Consider the following 23758-nt stretch of genomic DNA (forward strand, 5'->3'; position numbering starts at 1 on the left):
AATATAACAAAAGCTGACACCAGAGCACTGTTTCAACTTTGGAATGGGAACAATATCAAGGACATCAAAAGAACTGCATAGTTCTCATAATCTAATGTTTTCCACACAAACTTTTGTTGGCTGGCAGATTCCCCCATAACATAATGACTTCTACAAGGCCACATATTTACTGTCCTTGAGTGACATTCTTTCTGCATTTCAAAGTAGTATTTCTTGTCTTTTTTTTCCCCACTCCTTTCCAATATAAACACTGCACAGTACTTTAGCGTATGTCTTGCCCAAGGTATTTTGATGTTTGTGACCTAGAAGTTGACATAGAAATCCAGTATGTGCAGAAGGTACTGACTTTAGATTGTCAGCTGTAATGATATTTCCTTGTTGGAACATTTGTTAGCTTTGTGATGAGAGCAACAGGACATACTTTTGCTAAGTGCTTATACTGTGATTCAGGTTGTTTTACAGATTAATAGCTTTGATAATTTTTGTCTATAAAAAGAAAATTTTGTACTACTGTAGGCTTTTTGTCCATAAATGTTAATGTAATTTGTCATTTCTGAGTCTTAATATCACAGGCATGATATTGAAATGACATCCTTGAGATCAGTTTGTCCCCATACCTTGCAGGGGACAAGCTGTGAATTTCGGTCCAATCAGATTTTAATCTTTCTGTAGTTAGATGAGACTATTCTTCTCCCTATCTTTTCTTTGCCTCTATAGATTCAGAAAATTAATGTGAGAAGTCTGATCCAGCCATCCTAATTAAGACTATGACTTTTTAAAAATTCTGAATTGAAATTAGCCAGGGTTCATGTTGTATTTCCTTAATTGCAATCAACACATACAGAACAATATTTGGATATTAAGTAGCAATCACTAGGGGCAGAATGCTTTAGCTGTCAGAAGAAATTATCTATTTTTTTTTAAATCACCTTGTGTTCAGACTAAATTCTTGTTTAACAACAACTGTTTTAAAGGAAGTGACTTGTTGCCTCAAAACCCAAACGCTGAAATTTCCTACCTATATTCAGCACAGCATTTAACTGAAAAAAGTCTTTCTTGTGTCAAGCTTTCTAACATCAGTGGTAGGAAGGGAACTTGCCCAGTGTTCTTCAAGAACTGAGAATGTTTAGGTCCAGTACTGTGCTAAATATATTCTATGCCAAAACTGCTAGCGTTCAGGTTTGATCTCTTTCATTCTGCCTTCAAGGACTCTGCTTCTAAGTCTTCTTGCTCTTCCCTTGGAAAGAGGGGTAAGAACATATCTAGAAGATACCTAAGTCTTACAAACTTAGAGAATGGTTCACAGAAATTATTGACCTCAGAGTTTTGAGAGACAAGTTTTTATTTCAGCCATTAACTTGGAGGGCTAAAGTAGGCCAAATAGTACCCAATGAATAAATGTGTTCCCTTTTATAGTCCTATTGTTTTTTTTGGTCAATTCCAATATTTATGACTGGGTTTGGATCCATAGCCCCTTAGGAATATTACTCTTTATAAGTCTTTTCTTGCTGGGGCTGTGAAGTTTCAAGTTTTTAATGAGACTGAAGTTCACCCTTCTTTTCTTGCCACTTACTGACCTAAAATTAGAATCATAGAATGACCTGGGTTGAAAAGGACCACAGTGATCATCGAGTTTCCACCCCCCTGCTATGTGCAGGGTCACCAGGAAGGCACAAAATTACGGTGGTACCCTTGCTAATCATTATGAGTAATGGTGGTCAAGAAGAACTAGGAGGACAGAGCAGGACTGAAATTGATGAAGATACCATTAACTACTTAAAGCACTTAAAACTGATACTTGTATTCTTTGTGTATTGCAATATTTGGTGGCAAGAGGAAAAGAAACAGGATCAGGGAATATGTAAAGAGTAGGTAAAATGTGTTTATCTCTAGCACTCTTCATTAAATTTTCTCATTGATAACATAGGAACCATTAACATTGCCTCTAGTTTTATTTCATATTCACTGCAGAAATTGATGGGAAAAAAAACTAAGTAGATATAGAAATGATGTGTAATTAAGGTTATGCTTGCTGAGTCACCAGTGATGACTTCAAATAGGCTTAGTGTTTTTCACGAGGTCATTTCCTGCAGAAGGGAAAAATACAACATGCTGTTTATTTGCCTGTATTTACTGTTTTACAAAACAAGCAATTGATAGTGTTTAGAAATATCTTTACCAGTCTAACATTCTTTTTTTGAGCATTCACTAACTAAATTTTGGATACAACAGTCTCTTTAAACATTTGGCAAGTTGACAATGCAGAGACAGATTTTCAGGAGGAGTTAAAAGAAGAAAAAATTGAAGTTCTTCTTTAGTATGAACACTTGGTTAAAGTATCTAGTATCCACAATGCCAACAGACTTAAAAATAAAATAAAATTCTCATAGAAACAGAACATTCAAGCAAGAGATTTCAGAAGCTCAGTAGTCTGTGTAATGATGGTCCTGCTCCCTATTATTGACGCAGCAAGACTATGTTCTTTTTCACAGAATATCAAGGGACAGTGTGATTCACAAGGAGCCTATGTTCAGATGGTTGTGATACTCAACTGTAGATCTAATTTTCAGGCTGAACAGGGAATTGAACTCCTCAACACTATTTCCTGAGGGAATGCTGTAACCACTGTACTGTTAGAAAAGGCAATTTAATGCCATTTTCTCTTTTTTGGCTATGCTTTCAAAAGCAGTTGAAAGTCAAAGTTAGGGCAGCTGTGTTTTGGAAGAGTTGTATTCAGAACAGAGCTGTGTTATTCCTTTGCTACCTGCACTCAGACCTCCCAGAGGAGGGGCAAGATGCAGGCTAAGCATACCATGGTTATCAAATCCAGTGAATCCTCTGTGTAGCTGCTAAGCTGCCAAACTCCAACATGATCTGAAGGAAAATTTGAGGCAGACTTTGAAGGCTTTGATCCAAAAAAAATGTAGGCAAGTATGGACGTAAAGGTGTCACATAATCAAGCAGGGACCGTCTAACTCTTGGTTGGTTTTAGATTCCTGTAAGTCGCCCTTTTCTCCAGAACATGAAAATTTTTCCTCATGCCTCAGTGTTTGAAGTATTACCAGCCCTTTCATTCTCACCCTGGTAAACTGTTTCTCACAGAAAAGCACTTAGAGCAAAAGCAGTCAAAGAGGTTGTCTCATGCAGAGACTGTCATTTTACAAGGCTATTAATACATGTGTTGAGTTCTTTGGAAAGAGTTTGTCAGCGTAATGGATGCATTTACACTCTTGTACCTGTCACGACTTCAACATGATTGATTTTTCTGACAAAGAGGCTAAACTATTATTTGTAGATTTTTAACTAATGACTCATCTTTTTAGGAGACTGTCTGGAGCTAATTGTTCTATCATCATATTTCATCTTACTATAGGGAAAAATAGAATTATTTTTAGCTAATTTTGAGTAAAGATGTATTAACTTAGTAATAAGTTTCAGTCTTGCTATTAAAAGTACATTTTGTATGTTAATTCTGTTTCTATTTAAAAAGTACATGCTTCTAATATATGAGATCATAGCCTTTATGGAGTTGTTTTCGAATGTTTTTTTTTCTTCCCTTCATGGCTTTAGTATATATTTTGAATCATTGTTTGGGCTTCTGCGAAAGTTTGTGCACCTCAACTGAGGTTTTTCTCTATTTCATTTGCAGAACACAAAATATTGCTTACAAACTCCACAGAATACTGTGATAAGTTGTAGCATAAAGTGAGATAACATTATTGTAGATAATAAGTGCAATGATCTTTATCACTTTTACTGTCACTTAAAACAAAGACTATCATTTCTTGCTGCTTCATTAAAAAAATCCTTAAGAACATGAAGGTCTTCAATAGTTGGTAACCACTAATTTTTAGTTAGGGAAGAGGCTGTACTTAGTCTTATTACTGACTTATGTATTTTGCAGTTTTTTTTCCAAATAAAAATTCTATCCATCTTCTAGATCATGAGAAATGTTTAGAAATTTCCGTGAAACTGTAAATTCATGGATATTGGGTTAACTAAAATTAATGGCACAATTACACTAGGCTGTCCATCAAGAAGGAAGACTATGAAATTTTTCATTAAGAATCTAAAAAACACCTATAGCATATATTTAAATAATCAATCTCATTTGTGAAATGGGTAGGCCTGCTGTTGAAAATGTAGGAGTTACCAAGTGACACCAAAATGATAGAACTATGCTCTTTTGTTTTTCAGGTCTTAGGAACAGATGAGGATAACGTGGGGGATGGCTGCTCTCAAAAACTGGCTTCTGCCAAGTTCCTTCGACTTTTGCTCCTAATTCTGATTCCATGCATCTGTGCCCTTATCCTTTTGCTGGTTATTCTGCTTACCTTTGTAGGTGGGTGCTAATAGAGTAAATCGACTCATTTTCTATTAAGGAAATGAAACTGAGATATAACTGCATTCTCAAGCACTAATGTAATTGTGGATATTCAAGTTGTATATTAGTACATCTACCTAATTACCTAGTTGAGTAATTCCCTAATTAGTACATCTACCTAATTACCTAGTAAAAGCATGTTTCTTACAAAGAGAAATATGCTGCTTAGATTTATATATTTAAAATTTATTTAAGGGAACAGGAACCTTTTCTGATGAGCACACTACTTGAAGAGGTAGTATATAAATGGTTTTCAGCAGTCATTTTACAGGTACAAGATGTTTATGTTGGACAGTTATGTATTTAAGCAAAATGTTTGTTTACTCTATATATGAAATACATATCAATGCAAAACCTCAGGTGTGTTTTTTTTCCAAACTTGTTCCAGAAATATTAGATTTTGTAATGGCTAAGTCTGTTAACAAACTCTGCGTAATTACAGAATTAACAAGCTAATAGTTTATAGCCAGCAGAATTTTAAGAAGCCTTCCCTTTGTTACCACTACAGAGAAGTTGACATATCTTGTAATTAAATCAATTCAACTACAGCTTGAGAAAGACAGTAATGCTTGGTTAAAATTTTGGTTTTTTAAAATAAGAGTTAAAAACAATGTCGTCGTCTTTCAGTGCTGAGAGTCTGTGGGATTTCTCAGTTTCTTTAAAATGAAAATATTTTCTTGTTCAGCTTAGTTAAGTACTTCAGAAGCACATCTTTAACAAGTGTACTAATGTGAGAGTGTGCATGTGTGTGTATCTGTGTAACATAAATTATTCCAAAAGTAATGTCTTCTATTAATTTCCACACAAACTGCAACAGATACAAAAAACATAGTAACACTATTTTTTTAGAGCAAATCCTCAGCTACAGAACACTTTTTCAACATGATCACCTCCATTAGCTATGCATTTTCATCAGCAGTGAACATGAGCCTGTGTGCCACACCTGTAAAAATCTGTACTGGTGGAGATGATCTGCTGTTGCCCCTGCTGAAACACACCATGTACTACCTCACTGTGCTGATGCTCAGTGTTTGGTTTCCATAGATGTTCAGCAGGTGTCAGTGAATGTCAATGGGTGCCTTTTTTTCCCTGTGTAGAAGGCTCAGTTTCATTACACACTTCCATGTCAGATGCCATTTTGTCAGATTGCCCCTTTGCTTCCATCTGTCACACTGCGACAAAATGATATGAGGTACTCGTGGGAAGGTTCAATCTCTACTGCTATCCCAACAACATCTGTCTCTGTCTTAGGCCAGCATAATAAAATAGGAGGCATGACTTACTGAGCAGACCATATACATATATGTGTGTGTATATATATATGGGCTGCTCAGTAAGGTTTTTATATATATGTATATATGTGTGTACATGTGTATGTATATATAGGAAGAAACCAAGCACTTGTTTCAATAGCACTTTCACCTCTGTCAAAACAATGACAATGTAAATCTGTTTTTTCAATTCAATTTGTAAAGGATTTGCAGCAAGACACTGTAGATCTGTTATTTTCATTTAGCCTAGGTTAGGCAAGTCAGAAAAACAAAGCAAATGAATGCTGTGACTGGCAACTCAGTCTTGGGGTGTATCTTTAAACTGAGAGTACGCTGAAGTGGATTAAGATTAAGTAAATCTGGCAATTAAGAAATATGATGCCATTCAATTTACTTTCCTTATGTTTAGGATTCCATTTATATCCTTCATATCCTCTGCCCTAGATTTTCATTCTTGGGTGAGAAAGCAAATAAAAAAGCAGGTGTATTTGTCAGTTCTACCAATTTTCCTCCTCTGAGGCATGTATTGACATAACGTGTTAAAATGTATTAAGTCTTCTAGGGAATGAGGAAATGGGACTCATTCTGATTCTACTTATGTAGCAAAAATCAGGGCTATATCTTCTTAGGTCAGTGTAATTACTGTGGGGTATAGAATAAGGCTCAATTTTATTACCCATACTTCAAACTGTCAGTTCCCTTAAGCATCTCTTGAAATTTCCTGATTATAATTTACTATTCTTTTTCAGCTAGCAGCTTCTGTTTTATGTGCATTGATAGCCTAGAAACAAATCATTTCTGATGTCTGGAGTTAACTGAAGAAAGTCCTCTAGTGGCCCATACTGGGGCCCATCTTGTTTAATATCTTTATTGATGACCTTGATGAGGGGATTGAGTGTAAGTAAGTTTGCAGATGACACCGAGCTGGGAGATGATATTGATCTGCCTGAGGGTGGGGAGGATTTTCAGAGGGATCTAGATAAGCTGGATCTCTGGGCTGAGGTGAATGGGATGAGGTTCAACAAGGCCAAGTGCCGGGTCCTGTACTTTGGCCACAACAACCCCATGCAGCGCTACAGGCTTGGGGTTAGTGGCTGGATGACTGTGAAGAGGAAAGGGACCTGGGGGTGTTGGTTGATGGTCGGCTGAACATGAGCTGACAGTGTGCCCAGGTGACCAAGAAGGCCACAGATATTCTATTTATTGAATATACATTATCCAGAATAATAGTTCATATTCACTTCAGACCAGTAATAAATGAATGCTGTTACAGTCTGATATTGGTATGATGGTTTACAGTGCAAGAAACAAATTGGTGGTCCTGACTGGTTCACACAAGATATTATCTATATAGGAAATTCTCTTCCTGTCTTTCCACCAGATGGAAGAGTTAAGTTCTGCGGTTGTCATTCTAGTATTTCACTGGTGATTGAAACAGAGAGAGTTCTAGTCTAAAACATAAATAGAGAATTGCCAAAAGAGAAGGCACCAGCGAGAACTTATTGCAGCCTTTCAGTATTTAAAGAGGTCTTAGATGGAGAGAGACTTTTCACAAGGGCATATAAGGGGTGATGGTTTTGAACTAAAACAGGGTAGATTTAAATTAGATATAAGGAGGAAATTCTTCACTATGAAGGTAGTGAGGTGCTGGATCGAACTGTCCGGAATAGCTGTGGATGCCCCATTCCTGGAGATGTTCAAGGTCAGGTTGGATGGGGCTTTAGTCAATGTTATTTACTGGAAAGTATCTGGGCCCACAGCAGGGAAATCGGAACTAGGTGATCTCTAAAGTCCCTTCCAACCCAAACCTTTCTAGGACTCTGTGATTATAAGTGATGTGCCCTTGCCTTCAGAATGTGCAGATTCATAGGGACAGACCACTGCAGAAGAAATCTCACTGGGTATATGCTGACTAGTTATAGCAGTGAACTATCATTTTTTCTCCATGTAACTGCCTCATCCATTACACGTTTTGTTAGGCTGCTTTGCCCTTTTTGATTAGCTTTTTAAACAGACTTTGTCTTTTTGAGATTTCCTTCTGTGAACTGTTAGAAATCACGCACAGAATATACTGCCAAAATCTCAATGTAATGGCCTGAACAGTGCAACTATTCTTTAGATCTTGTAACTGTCCATTTCAGATCTTTAAATAAAACATTAATTTCTCAAGAGTGAAAAGCAACTGGAAAATGATCAGTAAGACTGTTGGCAAAGCACTGCTTTGAATGAGCCTCATGGCAGTTCCTTGGTTTTGTACCAAACACAAAGAAAATCATCATGCTTTATATTTATGCCATCTGGGCATGTCCAGCTGTAGCTGGAGACACAAATCCAAACTGGTTACAGCTATTTCTCAACTAATTAGTTGGCCATTAAGGACTATAATCAAAGAAAATATGAGCCTATTTCAGAGAGAGTGTGGAATCTATAGACTGCAATTAAGTGTTTAAATTCTCTGCTCTGTGTACTGGGAGGATGAGAGGACAGGAAGAATGTGTTGCAGGAGAATAAGGTACTTCAGGAAGGTGATTTGAAATTCTTACATACTAAGAGACAGGGGTTAGAGTTGGCCAGCACTGAATGCCAAGCAGAGGGTTAGCCTACCTGTCCTAAGAACATATGGACCAGAACCCAGGCAAGTACAGCTAACTGACTGAGATGGAGTCTAGAGACATTTCCTAATATTATCTAAAAGCATAAAATTAAAGAGCATGGCTAGACTCAGTCTATTAAAACCTCTTAATGCTGATGGTGCCTGTCAGCACATAACAAAACAATTGCTAGGGCCCTCGTCTAGAAGAAGGAAAAGCTGGATTCTTTAGACTTCTTGAATCCTAAGATTTCTGTTTGGAAAAGTTCAAACTTTAAAGTTTTAAACTCAAATATATGAAAATATGGAAGTATGAAAGTTATATACCCAGAGGCCATAACCATCTCTAGTAATATCAACTTCCTATTCTCTCAAACCTTCACTTGCTTTCTGTAAGGGTTGTTATTTGGTGGGTGAAAAAAAATCTTAAAAGAAATTCAATAATATTTATTGTCAGCTGAGATACAATTGGGAAGATCTGTTGCCTGGAAGACAGTTTATCATGTGGTCCATCTGTCAAGAAAAGAAGAGGAGTCTTTATCACTAAGTAACTGAAAAGAGAACAAAAATGTTATTGCTGGGAAGATGGGCTGAAGAAGCAAACCTGTATCTAGGGATCTCAGAAGAAGAACAAAATGACCTTATGGGTAGTGACAGTTATTATTCTAGTTCCAGAAAGAGAATTAAATAGGGTAAAGAGGGAGAGGATAGAATCCAGTGGATGAAATACAATGATTTTCTTAATATGAGGGACCAATAAATAATGCTAAGCCAAAACATTTTTTTAAACTTCATTCAAGCTTACACCTGACTTGTAATGTGCTTCCTACTATTCTGCTGGATGATATACAAATAGTTAATCATTCTAATTTAATTTTAAATCATTATTCATAGCTCTTTGGGACTGATATTTTCCAGACTTTCTCTATTTTTGTGTTGAGTGGAGGTGAAGAGCCTAGGGAGAATGTGGGGAAAAAAAATCCCCTCAGCTATTCTCAAGTCATGAAGGAAAAAAAACCACTTTTTCAAAGTTGGAAGAAAAGCTCACTTTCTCACTTTAAATTTTTGAAAGCTGCAGCAAAGTGGCTGAAGTTTCAAGTTTCAAACAAAGTAGACTTCCCACTCATGGGGTTTCAAAACTTTATTTTGAAATAGTGTCTGCACAAAACTACATATGAGTGAGCATAATCTCTGTACATGCTCAGTCACAATTCCTAAGATTTTTAGCAAAATCATATTAATACTGGTCTTAATTGTGAAATCAAAGCACATTCATTCTTTCCATTTGGCCTGACCAGAGTATTCAAGGAAAGAGAAATTGCTGCTGAAATATTTTGTGAGTGGGAGATTTTTTTGTTGCTTCTGTAAAATGCACAGTAAATTCCTCCAAATCACAATGAATTATGTACGTTTGCTGGTAGAAAAACAGAAACTTTCACATGCATAGATATAAAGGTCCCTTGGGTTCTGCTATTGAAAGATAAACACAGAATTTTATTCATAGTCAGTGACAATTGAACCGAAGCAACCCAGTATGGATGAATGAGTATTTGGTAAATCTCAAAGGGTAGCTGTTTCACTGAATCCCATTACGTTTCAGGAGCCTTACAAGTCTTTCTCTCTAGTTCTAGTTGCTGCAGTTGAATATTACTTGGTGAAAAAGGAAGTGCTGTGATCCTTCCTTTCAACTATTTTGGTTTCATATTCTTCTTACATATTAAACTTTCCAACCCAAAGTCACTTCAGACTGCAACTGAAATTTGGGTTTTCTGGCACAGTTACTTGTAGCTGTGATTAATAAAGATTTCCTGTTGCTCAGTCTTTGAATTTCCACCCAGAAAACCAATTTAATCTAGCTGCGAAGTGGCTGAAAATAAAACAAGGAAGGGGATTCTGTAGCAGCAGGAAGAAGGGGCTCAGAATACCTGAATAGTAGTGAGCTGCATGCAGTGACTGGAGTTGGCAGAGCAGAAGACTTGGCTAAACATGGTCATGAGACTGGGCATTTTGTAAACACAATAACCAAACTGAAAATGAACTTCAGAGGAGATGGCAGTGAGTGTTTTTTGGAATCAGGAGTCAATGTCATCAATGACTGACTTAGTGAAGGAGCGAATCAACATGAAAGCCTATAAGAAAGACATACGTTTCAAGTGTGGAATGTAATATTTATTACTATGAATACTATTACATGACTAACCAGATACAGAAACTGCTTTTGCTATTTACAATAGAGTGGTGTTTCACTTTTAGAGTTAAATTTCACTCTAATATATTTTGTTAAAAAATGAGTTGGAATTTATAGCTTTTATTAGTATTTGTAGCTTTTATCAGATATAACTAATATATATATATATATATGTGAGGTTCCTCCTTAATTATTTATCAGTTCTCTATTAATTACCTACTTCAGTAATAGTCACAAAAGTGACTGAAAAAATGTGTGGATTAGATTTTCTTACAATTTCTTCTGGATTCCTTGATGCTTATGGAATGCATCTCCTTACAGTTATGCAGCTGTTTTGATTTGTGAACCAAAGTTAGTTGCAATTGTTTGACACATACAACTAATCAAAGTCTGTGTTTGTATATAATATAACAAATGAAGAACAAAAACATACAGCGCTTGACTCGAATTCTGTACACAACTGTGTATTCAAAACCCAGTATCAGAGAAGAGTGACAAAGAACTCATGGATCATATTTAGAGGTGATCATTAAATTACATAATCTTGTATAGAGGAACATCTCTTTGCATTTTAAATATTAATGGAATATAAAATAACAATAATAAAAAAGTAATAGTTTTCTGACATACTGACAGTATGAAAGCAAGAGATATTGTAATATAAAAATAAGCATTCCCTAGCATGTTTCCATGATGATAGAACAAATGCTTGTTAGAGCTCCTCCAATTTACATTCCACAGTTAAAGATATGTAAGAATTCAGTCACCTACTATAAGTATGATTAAAACTTTAGCTCATTGTTGGTGTTGGTCAGTGACTTATTAGTCATTCTATTCTATCTGTTTATCCTACTGTAATCATCACTTTTTTTTGCATGTGCTACTCTTATTTTGATGCTACACTAAATTTTTAAATTTAGTTCTCTTTAATTTTAACTTTGAAAGTTTTTTTATTTTTATTTTTTAATTTACTGCACTGTTAACCTCCCAAAACAAATTGGTGACACTTGTCCTTCTGGATGATGGTAATATTGGTATTTTTTTTCCTTTTTTTCCAGGGGTATTAGAAAAAACATGCTTTTATTCAAATGGCAGTGAGGTCCTCACCGTTAATGGTGACATTGAAACGTCTAGCATTCTTTTGCCAAACATGGTTGAAAACGATTCCAAGACCAATCCAACAGTAGGTATCAGCACATGGACTCCCTCCTGGACCACCACGTCTTTATCCCAAGTCAGCCAAATGAACACAAACTCAAATATGTTGAGAGAGACTTTACAGGAAAATGCATTTGCACCTACATCTCCAGCATCAGTGCTCAATCCTGATCTTACAAATGATGCTGCTTTATCAGAGGACTCCAAATACAGCACCCAGCTTTTTGCCACTACAGAGGGAGAGCCGTCATGGTCCACAGGTTCATCTTTTAATATCACAGAGAGGATGACCACTCTGCCTGTGTTAAGTCCTACTCATCCATCTGTGTCACAGAAAAAGCAGCAGAAAGAAAGTAAGTTTATGTTTTATTTGGCTTCCTAATTCTGACTCAGTTATATAGAATACATTGCTGGCTGCTTCTCAGTGAGTTCCCATGAGTTCTGAGGAATTAGCCACTTTTTGATAATTTATATTGTCATGTATGTTCCATGTTGCAAACAGTCAGTATGTTATCAAAACTTATCAGAACATTTGATGAGAAGAGGAAGATGCACTAAGTTCACCGAGGTATGAATATTTACAGTATGTTCTTCTACTGCTGAAAATCATGCATGCTTACCAAGTCTGAAAATGAATTATTGCAGACTGTATTCAGTTTGTAGATTGTATTTTCTAGATTCTGTTGAAATTATATATGTGGTAACTATCTTCCTGAACTGGGGTTGTAATGGCAGTTACAACTTTTTCTATGTTAGTGGATAAATTCTTCTCTAATTTGAAGTTATTTCTCAGTGCAGCAATAAACTTTCAGTGGCATTTCTGAGGACTGTTATCAGAATGTCAAGAAAGAACAGTAATACTTAACTGTGATCAGTTTTTATTGGCTTGATTATAAAGAAAGAGCATTTCATTACTGCCTTGGTAATTTTATTGATTAATCATGTCAGTATTGAAAGCTTTTTTTATATTCTTTTTTTAACACTCTGAACTTTATATAGGCTGTCATATTAAAATGCGCTTGATTTTCTTTCACTGCCTATCATTCCTTAGATGTTCATCTCATCTGAACATGAAGCAATACTTATTCCAGGTCACAGAGATATCTGAAATAGATTAAAAGAGATGGCCAGTGACCTAAAAGTAGCACACTGTATATAAGGTATATTTGAAATTTCTATGAAATGAAGACGGAGAGGGTGTCTGTCAGTAGGGATCTCTTTCAAAAAGCCACTGAATTATATGATGTTTTGAGGAGAATGTGTGTCATTCCTCTGTTGGATTCCATACTTAGTTATAAGATCTGATATTAGTTATCTACCTAACAAATGTATTATTCAGGTGTGAGTGATCAGACTGTTTGCATCACGGATTTTTTTGCTCTTCTATTATCTTCAGAAACATTCTGCCTTCAGGAGTTTGTTCCTTTCCTTCCCTGCCCCCCCATCATCATCAAACAAGCAGATGAAAGTTGTGAAAGAGCTCATTTATGTCACAGAATCATGGAATGGCCTGGGTTGAAAAGGACCACAATGATCATTGAGTTTCAACCCTCCTGCTACATGCAGGGTTGCCAACCACCAGACCAGGCTGCCCAGAGCCACATCCAGCCTGGCCTTGAATGCCTCCAGGGATGGGGCATCCACAACCTCCTTGGGCAGCCTGTTCTAGTGTGTCACCACCCCCTGTGTGGAAAACTTCCTCCTAATATCTAACCTAAACCTCCTCTGTCTTAGTTTAAGACCATTCCCCCTTGTCCCATCACTATCCACCCTTGTAAACAACCATTCCCCTTCCTGTTTATATGCTCCCTTCAAGTACTGGAAGGCCGCAATGTGATCTCCCCACAGCCTTCTCTTCCCCAAGCTAAACAAGCCCAGTTCCCTCAACCTTTCCTCATAGGAGAGGTGCTCCAGCCCTCTGATCATTTTAGCCCTTTCCTGTTCTTCCCAGGGTGAAGTAAAAGAGGAAAATCTATATCTATCTATCTACCTAATGTATATGTATGTATTTTAACCTAGCACATGGAAAATATTCCTTTAGAAGGTGTTCCTTTATTGTGAATCAATAATTTGTCATTTACTTTCCGTCTCCTGCAGTGTAGTGATTCTACAGGCTGTTGGAATGCTCTGGGCTTTCTATACATTACATTTCCTAGATTTTCTTTAACAGATTCATATCTTGTTTATTCTTCTTACATCCAAAAATCACAACAAATGTATGTAAATTTGTACTTGTATCCTGTTGGTGATTCATTTATTTACCTTATTCAGTATGTAGTATACTACATACTATATATACACTTGGGGAATTCAGGATAATTTAGTCTCTGAATAACTTTGTGTTCCCATAGCTGTATGAGGCATTGTGGACTAGAAACCATAGGGCTTCTCCCACTGTCTCACCCTCGTACCAGCCCTTGCAAATTATCTCCTTATGCTTCTTGGTTTCTTTGGTCCCTCCCACTAAACTTTGCTTCCCAGAGGGAACTCCAACATGATAAGAATCCTTGTATATTCTTCTGTTGAGGGAGATGGGGAAAATCAGGAAACAGAGAGATATACTTATTGGCATAGTGAGGCTACAGTAGTCTTTTGGAATACAAAGGGTTTTATTTTTTATTATTATTTTTTTAAGGACAAGCAAAAAACTTAATGACTATGTAGGAACAGTAGTAATAGATCAAACATAGTCTCTCTTGTTCTCTTGACCCTGTTGTGACCATTAGCACATGCCAAAAGAAGAATAAACTGGGATTAGTATATAGAAACATCTCAACATTATATAGTAGCAGATTCCAGTGATCTGTAGTGAGTCCTGCTGAATATTCTTCCAGTAATATATGTAATCTCTTTTGGGCCAATATAAAATGGATATTTGAGCTTTTTAGGCATATCTCGTAAGGAAATTAATCTGCAAATGAAGTGCAAGGCTGATGTTTCACTGTCATTAACACGCACTAGTAGATCACCCATCAGGATAGGTTTCACCTCGTTCAGATGTGGTCAGGTGAGTGCACTACTGATGATTAAGTAAGAGAGCATAATTTGGACTTTATGCTGTTTTTATACAGGATGTTGAAAGACAAATGATATGTCATACAACACAGAGGCTGCCAGTGCAAAACTAGCCAGACAAAATTCTCTGAAGACATTTGAAATGGCAGTAATATAGCTATAACATTTTTTGTCTGATCTTAATATCCTTAGTACTGGATTTGCTATAATGTTGAATCACAGCTTCAATAAAATACGTTAGGGAACATTAATAAGAGAAATGATAAACACTGTGACCTTATGATATTCACCCAAGACTTTAAAATAACACAAATATGACATTTCTGAATTACTACTAACTAGAGTGGAATGAAATTTTGCACATATGACATCAATTATTTTAAAATTCCTTGAAGCATAAGGAAGTGCTTTGTCAGAAGTCCTAGTCAAGAATAGATTAAAGGGTAAATGGGAATGAATGGTACAATAAAGAAGAGACAAATAAGTTTGTTTTCCTCTACAAGAGGAAGCAATACCACACTGTCTGTTTGAAATTTCTTTGAAGGAGTAAATGACATTTCTGGTTAATTCAGGATACTTGTTCTCTAACAAGAGACTTCTCTGAGAAGTCTTAAAGAGAATTGTCTCTTAGACTAATTGCTCAAAGACAGAGAAATATATGAATGAATGGTTAGGTTCTGCTGTGAAGTTTACCGATGGAGTCCCATAGGGTTTCACGTGAATGTAGAGTTTACACTCTACCTTAAAAGTTATCCAGGAAGGTAGTGAATAGTCAGGTAACAACATTTCTACTTGTATTGAGTAACCTATCTAAAATGAATATATGACATATTGCACTCTCTGCTGGCTTCACTACTGGAGGAAAAAAAAAAACAAAACAAAAAACAAGAGGGTTTGCTGCAGACAACATTCAGACAACATTCTGGCTCAGTGATGGTCAAAAAGGCAACTCTGTTTTGGGTTGTGTCACAGTGTCAGACATTGTCATGAGGGCTGCAGAGAATAAAAGGAAATCTCATCACTTCTGTGTAGAAGTTCAGACAAAAAGAAAGAGGAAGAACTGGAAAATGCAAACAGATCAAAGAGGTGTGTATTGGCTTAGATGTGAGGAAACACTAAATATGAATAAGACACTCTTTTCCTACCAGAAAATTACCCCTACGTTTCTGAGTGGCTTGGAGAAGAACAGGCAGCGGTTACTCAGTGTTTTTCTTTATATTAGTAGGTGCACAGTGCATTTTGGTTACCAGACTAAGTTAAAGAAGATAGCCACAACTTCATAGAATACATAGCTACATCACAGTATAATAGAAAACCAGAAAGTATGGAAATGCCTGGAGAACTTCATGATGAGTTGGTCTAGTTCAGGCTTTTAAACCCAATATTCCAGTTTCAAATTCTGACTTATGAAGCCTCAAGTCTTTACATTGTCAGAAGTTGTTGTGCTCCTTGGTGATTGGTTCCTTGTTTGCCCTAGATTTTTATGATTTTTCTTGGTGGTTCCTTGCAAATGCTAGTTTCTGCATCAAATGTATTCTCTATTACCTCTTTTTCTTGCCAATCAAAAAGTACAACAGGAATGCATTTTTCCTCTTGAGAGATTAGAGTTTGTATGAATTTAGATTTAAATGTGTAGTTTGGAAGGCATGGTCCATGATCTTAAGTCACTTGGACGGAGAGTTTCCCAACAGCAAAAATATCAGTAAGAGAGTTTTAGGTGAACCAGTAGATTCATAAGTGGCATTTGAGGTATATGCAGTAGTATTCTGTTCATCAGCCAATCAAAGCGCAAAGGGAAACATTCCATACACTAAATATTCATTATCTTAAAGAATGAAGGATGTTTTCCCAAGATAAATATCAATATGCTTTCATCAGTACTTTTCTTCCATTTGATACGAAAGTTGGCTGCATTTATGTGCTAAAGTGGGAGACTGACCAGGAGATATCTCGTGTATCAGATTGAGAGTGATGTTTTCATTCCAAATGGAGCAGACTCCCTGGTTTATAATATTTCTGATCTGGGGAGACAGGAAGGAGAGAGGGCATTCTTCCTAAAAAAAAAAAAACATCCTGTAAAACTAATGGAATGTACATTGGGTCAAATGGTATTAGTAATTACTTTTGTTTCTTCCACTTACCGATATTTATACGTATATACATGTTTAATATTCTTTATTTTCCTATGCCAATTCTCTCATACTTCTCTTCTAGCAGACAATCAAGTAGCCATGCAGCCTTTTCACATACTCAAACACACACGGAAAACTGTGACCATGTTCAAATACTAATAGGAAAAGTAACGTGACCAAGTGCTCTGAGCTTGATCTTCTACCATCCCTTTCTTTGTAGGGCCTGGCATCCAGCTGGCCCAGCACTCTGGCAATCAGCACACAAGCCTGCCCTTGGCACAGCCCTGAGTGAGTTGTATAGAAATAAGGGATGTATTTTTCCAGATGTATTTCTGAATATACTGAATAGAGTGCCAGGAGAAGGCATGAGTCTCAGGTGATTGTGGATTCCCATTCAGCTCCTCTCTACACTTAAGCAAGTGTGTAAGAGGATGATCAAAAACAAGCCCTAAATGGTTGCTTGTAGGAGTGAAGTGAGAAAGTACCTTTGCAAAAGTGAAACACTGTTTATGGACTTCGTGAGCATCAGTTGAAAAAACATATATTTTATGCTTGCTTGTTTGCAGCTTTTACTCTTCCTAAAAAAAAAAAAAAACAAACCAACCCAGATATGCTTGTTATGTAGAGTAGTAGCAATAGTAATGAGAAAGCTCTTTCATGGTTCATGCGCATTTGAAATGGAGCAATTTATTTGCAACACCCTGCTCTGTCTAGAGGTCATCCTCTATTGTAATATAACAATGTCTAATTCATACATAAAATAAATATTTTTCTCCTGCCAGGCACTCCTTTCTTTGCATTTGGTATTCTGCCATTGCTATAAGCTATGAAGAACAAAGCTGGCTCAGCTTTCTGTTTGGTAGAGAGGAGCAGTATGAGAATCACTTTGGGGATAGCTGGAAGGGATGTGTCATGGATGGCATGAAACAAGAAATTCCCTGTTTTTCTCTCCTTGCCTTTTGCTGCTCATTCCAAGTCAGACCATAGGTTTTCATCTCCCTAATCGCTAGTCTCTGAAACAGTGACCTAATAAACCATGTTTTCTTTTATCATAATTTATGTTTAATTACTCAAACAAGTTGGAACAGACCCAATTATATTAAGCATAGTAACAGTGATAGACCTGTCGTAGATATTTAGAGATATTTATCTTGTTCTCAATAAAAAATGAAAAATGTTGTTAAAACATGATTTTCTCCTGGAGCAAAAATAGTTTTGGTCTTTCAAATTGGCAAAGAAGATCACAAACTGTGGTGTCTGAAGTCTTAAGCCAGAACTTTGGCCACTCACCTTTTCATACAAACACAAACATTTCCTATGAATGTATGGGCACACCGTGGCAAGGAAACCATTAAGTTTCTGGTATAAATTAGCTGGCAGTGTGATCCAAAAGGTTCTTACATGTGATCACTCTCTATGTAGAATATATGTAGATTTATCACTGAAACTTTGGTTTATGGGAAAGAAAAAGCTAACTAACTTTTAATACCTGGTGCATTTCCACTCTCAGGCATCTGGAAGTTTGACAGAAATGTTAAAGAATTATGTGAAAACTGTAATGAGGTTGCTAACACTTTCATACATTTACCTCCAGATAAGCTTGAGCCTTTAATTCCTTTCAATAAATTCATGGCTCCTTATAGCAACCATTTTGTTTGTAGATGATAATCTGTCCAAATACACTTGGGTCAAACAATGCTCTATATAAGATATCTAGCAGATTAAAAATATCTATTGGAATTAACATTGTGATGAGTACTGTAAATAACTATCACACTCGCCCTAAGATTCTATTTTCACTCATTTACCAATCTTTATTCTTCAGCCGTTCAGCCACATGCTTGACTTTAGAACAGGAGACTCCCTCACTGGAAATAACTACCAAGTCAGCGTTGTTCCAGTTTTTAAAAGATGTGCATGTGCTTCTAGAGTTAAAACATATGTACCTTTAAAATGTTTAAATGTAAAGAACAGAAATCTTCTCAGCTTTATGCCTTTTCTTTTATGCATCCATTATGATTTTGTTTTAAATAACATATTGTTGCTTGTAGTTTAAAGTTTCATCAAAGTTAAACGACAAACTGAGCAAGTGGTTAAGCAAGAAGTCATGTATCAGCCTGTTCTGAAATTTCTAAGGATGGGATCAGTGAACACAAGGCGTCCCCTAAGATAATTGGCTGTGAATTATAGTCAATGACTTCAGATCTATCAGCTTCTCTGGAAAGTTATGTGGTTATTTCAACAAAAAGATATTGTAGATGCAAGTATTGTTCTATATTGTAGCAGCTGATTACAGTTTCAAAAGGCACAGCTTATATCCGTTAGCTGGGTGTGATTTCATTTTTTATTGATCTCTCTTATGCTTCTGCGTGGTCTGTTTTGGCTTACAGTAGAGAGAGCGCAGCCAGCTGTAGAGATAGAGCTGTCATTAGTATAAAATGGAAAGATTTAGGCTATTGTCCAAAAGGAATTTCAAAGCACCATTACACCGGAAAGCATTTTATAGTTGCTGCCATGTTTCATAATCATGTGAAATCCAAGAACAACATAATGAGTAACATGATCTGAAACCGTAACGAGGATGGGAATTTGAAAAAGTGATAAATTAACCAATACTGTTAAAGATTTACTTGGCTATTAATCTGTATGCAAAGTGTTTGTTTCCCCTTTATTGCAGCTGATTGTTAAAAAAATCCTAATTATATTCTCCAATGAAATGAAATAATAGAAGTTTAGACTAGAAATTAGAAAAAAACTTTTAACCAGACAAGTAGTGCAGCAGTAAAACCAATTACACATGCAAGCCACGAGATCTTTATCCTTGGAAATTTCTAAAACTCAAGCCAGACAAAGGCACGGCTAACAATGTGCTGGTAACAATCTCAGAGTAGCCGGTTGGTTAGAATCCTCTTAGGATTCTTTCCACCAGTACTTTCTGTAATTACAGGATTAAAAAACAGTCATTTTTACATATTGAGTAAAATACAGACAACATTCATGGCTAAAAAAAAAAAAATTAACATATCATCTAGTTTAAGTACATTTGTGATAACTTGTCCTAATTTTCATGGGGAGCTTGGCATTTCTCTCTATGTAATTGATATAAACAAAGAACTTTAAGAGACAACATTGAGGGAAGCTATGTGTATTTATTAGTGCAATTATATAAAAGAAATGGACTTTTAATTGCAGGAAGTGCAAATGAAATACAAGTATTTAAAATGAGTTTGCACAAGCAACTTGAAAGCATCTTGTTCGTAAGCTTTAAATGCAACTAAACTGGTGTACAATAATAGGGAAACTTCATGGTAATTATGTTAAGCTCTTAGACACCTATATATTTATCTACTCCTTTTACACACACACACGAAAAAAAAACCAACCAACAAAAAACAGGTGTTATTTGACCAATAACTCCTCAGACTGTGAAAGTTTGTCAGCATTCCTCTTTGTTCACATAATGATCAAATAGAATAATTGGAACTCTAAGGAATGATTATACTGATGTTGATAGCCAAGCTTGTCTGTGAGCAGAAGCATTTGAACTCTTGCAGAAATATTTTTTAAATGTGATACCCAAAAGAAAATTGCAGTGATACAGACAGGAGAGTCAGTAGCAGCCTCCCAGAATAAAGAAAGGGCTCAGAATGTCCTACACCATATTCTGCAAAATATACTATAACAAATGTGCAGTGAAATCCAGAAGAACGGGGCTGCAGTTTTTCTTTTTAAAGCTAATTGTCTTTTACAGACAGTAGCTGCCAATCACACACAATTCGGAAAAGCAAAGCTCTGGAAATCTTCCACAGGGAAAACAGACTGGAATCTGTTAGACTGCTAAGACTGTTGTTAGCCAGTTATATCAGTCCTTGCTAAGCCAGATCCTCAGTAGACCAGGATCTTAAGTTCCACCTGCAAACCACCAGACAGGAAATTGCAGTTAGCAAAGCATACATTTAACATACTGCCAGTGTTTTACTTCGGAAGTGAGGTGCTGCATTTTGTCCCTGGTTTCTAGATAAATCTCATAGGAAGCCCTAAGTAGGGTTTGCTACGTTATTTTTGTCTGGAAGTGAGGTAAGCACTGAGTTATCACTGTGAGTTACAGCTGAAAAAAGGATCCTGATCTCCTACCAAAAAGATCAGAAGAGCAATTTGACTGTTCTTGAGGGTTAATTAACCAGAGACAAATGGGACAGCTCAAGTACACTCTATTGCTGTACTGTCTTATTCACATCCTGTTGAATAGCCTAGTGAGTATCTCAACCATTGTAAGTCTTTTACAAAGCACTGTTTTGTTTTGAAAATAACGGTATTGATACATAATTAATCATTGTCAATCAAGCTAACATTCATGTTCATTTATTGAAAACACATGTTAAAAAAAAATCATCTGAATGCCTGCTCCCATGGGTCCTGTGGAAGCTAGCATTTATTTTACATCCTTACCCCTTTTTGTTTTTCAGCAAAGCCTAGTAATGTAACATACATCTTTCAAAACAATAGCAAAATGCAGCCCAGTAGTCTCTAATGACTGATCTAATCCTAAAATCAATTTCATTTTGTGCCTTTTGTTTATTTAATGGTAGGTTCTTCAAAATGTGTCTCCAATTTCACTAAAGAATACCAATAAAATGGCTATTAGGAGATAGCTGATCAAAATACCAGATCTGGAATATAGGCCAGGTCACACCTCATAGGGGTAGGTACTCAGCCTCACCTTTAGCTAATGAGCTTACCTGCTCTCAGCTGTTCCTGCCTAAGGGATTAAAGAAGCAAGAAGGGAAATGTCTGGAAGTACCTGAGTAAAAGAACTGGGGCTCCAAAAATGAGATGGCTTATTGAAAAGTCCAGTTTTCTGCAATATCGTTTGGTCAGTAGAATAAATGAGTTAGAGTTTACAACTGCATCAAGCCATTAGCAAGAAGTGTTTGACGCTGACTGGACGTGGTTCTCCAAACTTCCTCCGTACAGCAACCGACAGGTTACCTTTAAAATATATATATATATATATATAATCTGTTTAAACTAACGTTTAAACGCTGATCTAAAATATGAATTATATGTCCCTCATGGCTAACTTTCTCTCTGTGACCTGGGAGATAATGAACTGTTTTTCTGTCTGCTGCAGGTGGTCAGTGTCCTTATTACCTTTTCCTTTGGTAACTATGGAGCTGAGAATCACTCATTCCTTTCAATTTGTATAATTCATTTGCTGAGCTAAGTTAAATACACAGCAATTTCTTTCAACTAGCCATGGAGTTTTACTTCTATTTTAGATCTGTTGAAGAGGTTTGCTGTTCAAAATCTTATCTCCCTCTTCCCCCACATGTAATCTATTATGAGTCACCTGGACTTCATTAAAAGGTTAATACTGCTGAGAAAGAGACCCTACTTCCTTTGCTCAGAGCCATGTAGTGCTGCACTTTTCACACAGTGCTCTTTGCTGGCTCCCTGAAGAGGTGAGTCAGTTGTAATACAGGGCAAGGTAGCTCTTGGCTGGTTTAGCACCAAAGTTGTTGTCAGCATGTCTTATCAATTGTGGTTGTGGCGTTTTGGTATTTTAATGTTGTACACGCAAAGCAATTTATTTAACAACTTGAAATTATATGCAAGTAGGCAATAGTCTTCTTTCAGCAGTTTAAAAATGAGTTATCTCATTTTGAGCAAAAGATCATATGCACCTAGTAGTTTTAAAGACATCTTGAACTGTCTGAGGCCTGGACTGATACACATACTTTCTGAATATAAATATGGTGACTTGTCTCGGTCTGTGTTTTTTCTGTGCTCTTATTTTATGCATTTTATAGCTTTGCTACATTTCAGTACATATTTAATTGCCTAATGGTGATGCAAAATCTTCAAAATGAATGTATAGAACACTTTTTACTCTTTAGGTAATTTCTGAGTAATTAGTTTTAAATATTAATCCTATTCAACATAGTGCTTGTCACAACATAAGCCATTTTATTCCTGAAGTATATATTTAAACTAAGTGGGCATTATTGTTTTGGGTTGACTTCAGTTGGCTGCCAGGTGTCCACTCAGCTGCTCTCTCACTCCTTCCTCCTTGACAGGATGGGGGGAAAATATAAGTAGAATTTCTTGTGGGTTGAACTAAAGACTAGAAGGCCACTTACCAACTGATGTGTCAGACAGGACAAACTCAACATGGGTAAGATAAATTGAATTTATTGATATTTAAAAAAAGAGTTGAATGGTGAGAAACAGATACAAGCAAAATAACCTTCCCCCAATGCATCTTTCTTCCCAGCTGCTCACCTTTACTCTTTCTTTCTTGACTGGTATGGTGTGGGTTATGGTGAGTAAGAGTTGCTGTCGATTCATAACAGCTCCTCTCAGCTTCTCCTTCCTCCTTATGCTTCTCCCATGCTCCAGTGTGGAAACAAATCCACAGGCTGCAGTCCTTCAATAACAGTTTTGACATTGGTGCCCTGTCTGGACTGCAGTCCCTTGTGGTGAGCCTACTCAAATATCAGTCCCCTGTGGGCTACAGTTCCTTCTGAGCATAGCCATCTGCATGGATTCTTATGCAGTGTGGAAATCTGCTCCACTGTGCTCCTCTTCATGAGCTGCATAGCAATTTTTTGCTTCACAGTTCTCTTCCATGGGCTGCATAATCTCTGCTCTGATATTTGAAGTGCCTCTTCTCCCTCATTCTTCTCTGACCTTGGTGTCTGCAGGATTATATCTAACATGAGTTTTGTTTTATTCTTTTTCCCCAGTAACTCTCCTTTGCAGTATTTTGTTCTTTCTCAAACATGCTTTCCCAGATGCCAACATTTTGGGGGGGCCCAACAGTGCCCTGTGGTGGGGCCATTGGAAATGGCAGTATTTGGCTTGGGGCAGCCCTGGCCTTGCATCATGAAGGAGCCCTTCAGCCCTCTGTTAATAACACCTGGACACCTGCACGTAATACTGAGAAAGCTGTGAAAAATAGGCAAGTTCAATCTTGCCTATGGTGCTGTTTCTTGTAGAAAAATGTTGGCGTTCTTCCTC

At 36.7% G+C, this 23758-nt stretch overlaps 1 protein-coding gene across 3 annotated transcripts in view; it reads left to right on the top strand.

Moving 5' to 3' along the window:
* Positions 1-23758, top strand: part of CORIN (corin, serine peptidase) — a 123166-nt gene that overhangs the window by 11583 nt on the left and 87825 nt on the right. For all 3 annotated transcript variants that reach the window (XM_015285490.3, XM_025150049.2, XM_040700259.2), the window contains exons 2-3: positions 4198-4342; positions 11492-11944. In XM_015285490.3, the coding sequence (XP_015140976.2) occupies positions 4198-4342; positions 11492-11944 (598 nt within the window). The remainder of the gene's footprint in view (positions 1-4197; positions 4343-11491; positions 11945-23758) is intronic.

The sequence above is a fragment of the Gallus gallus genome, chromosome 4, assembly GCF_016699485.2.
Source record: "Gallus gallus isolate bGalGal1 chromosome 4, bGalGal1.mat.broiler.GRCg7b, whole genome shotgun sequence".
NCBI classification, from domain to species: domain Eukaryota; kingdom Metazoa; phylum Chordata; class Aves; order Galliformes; family Phasianidae; genus Gallus; species Gallus gallus.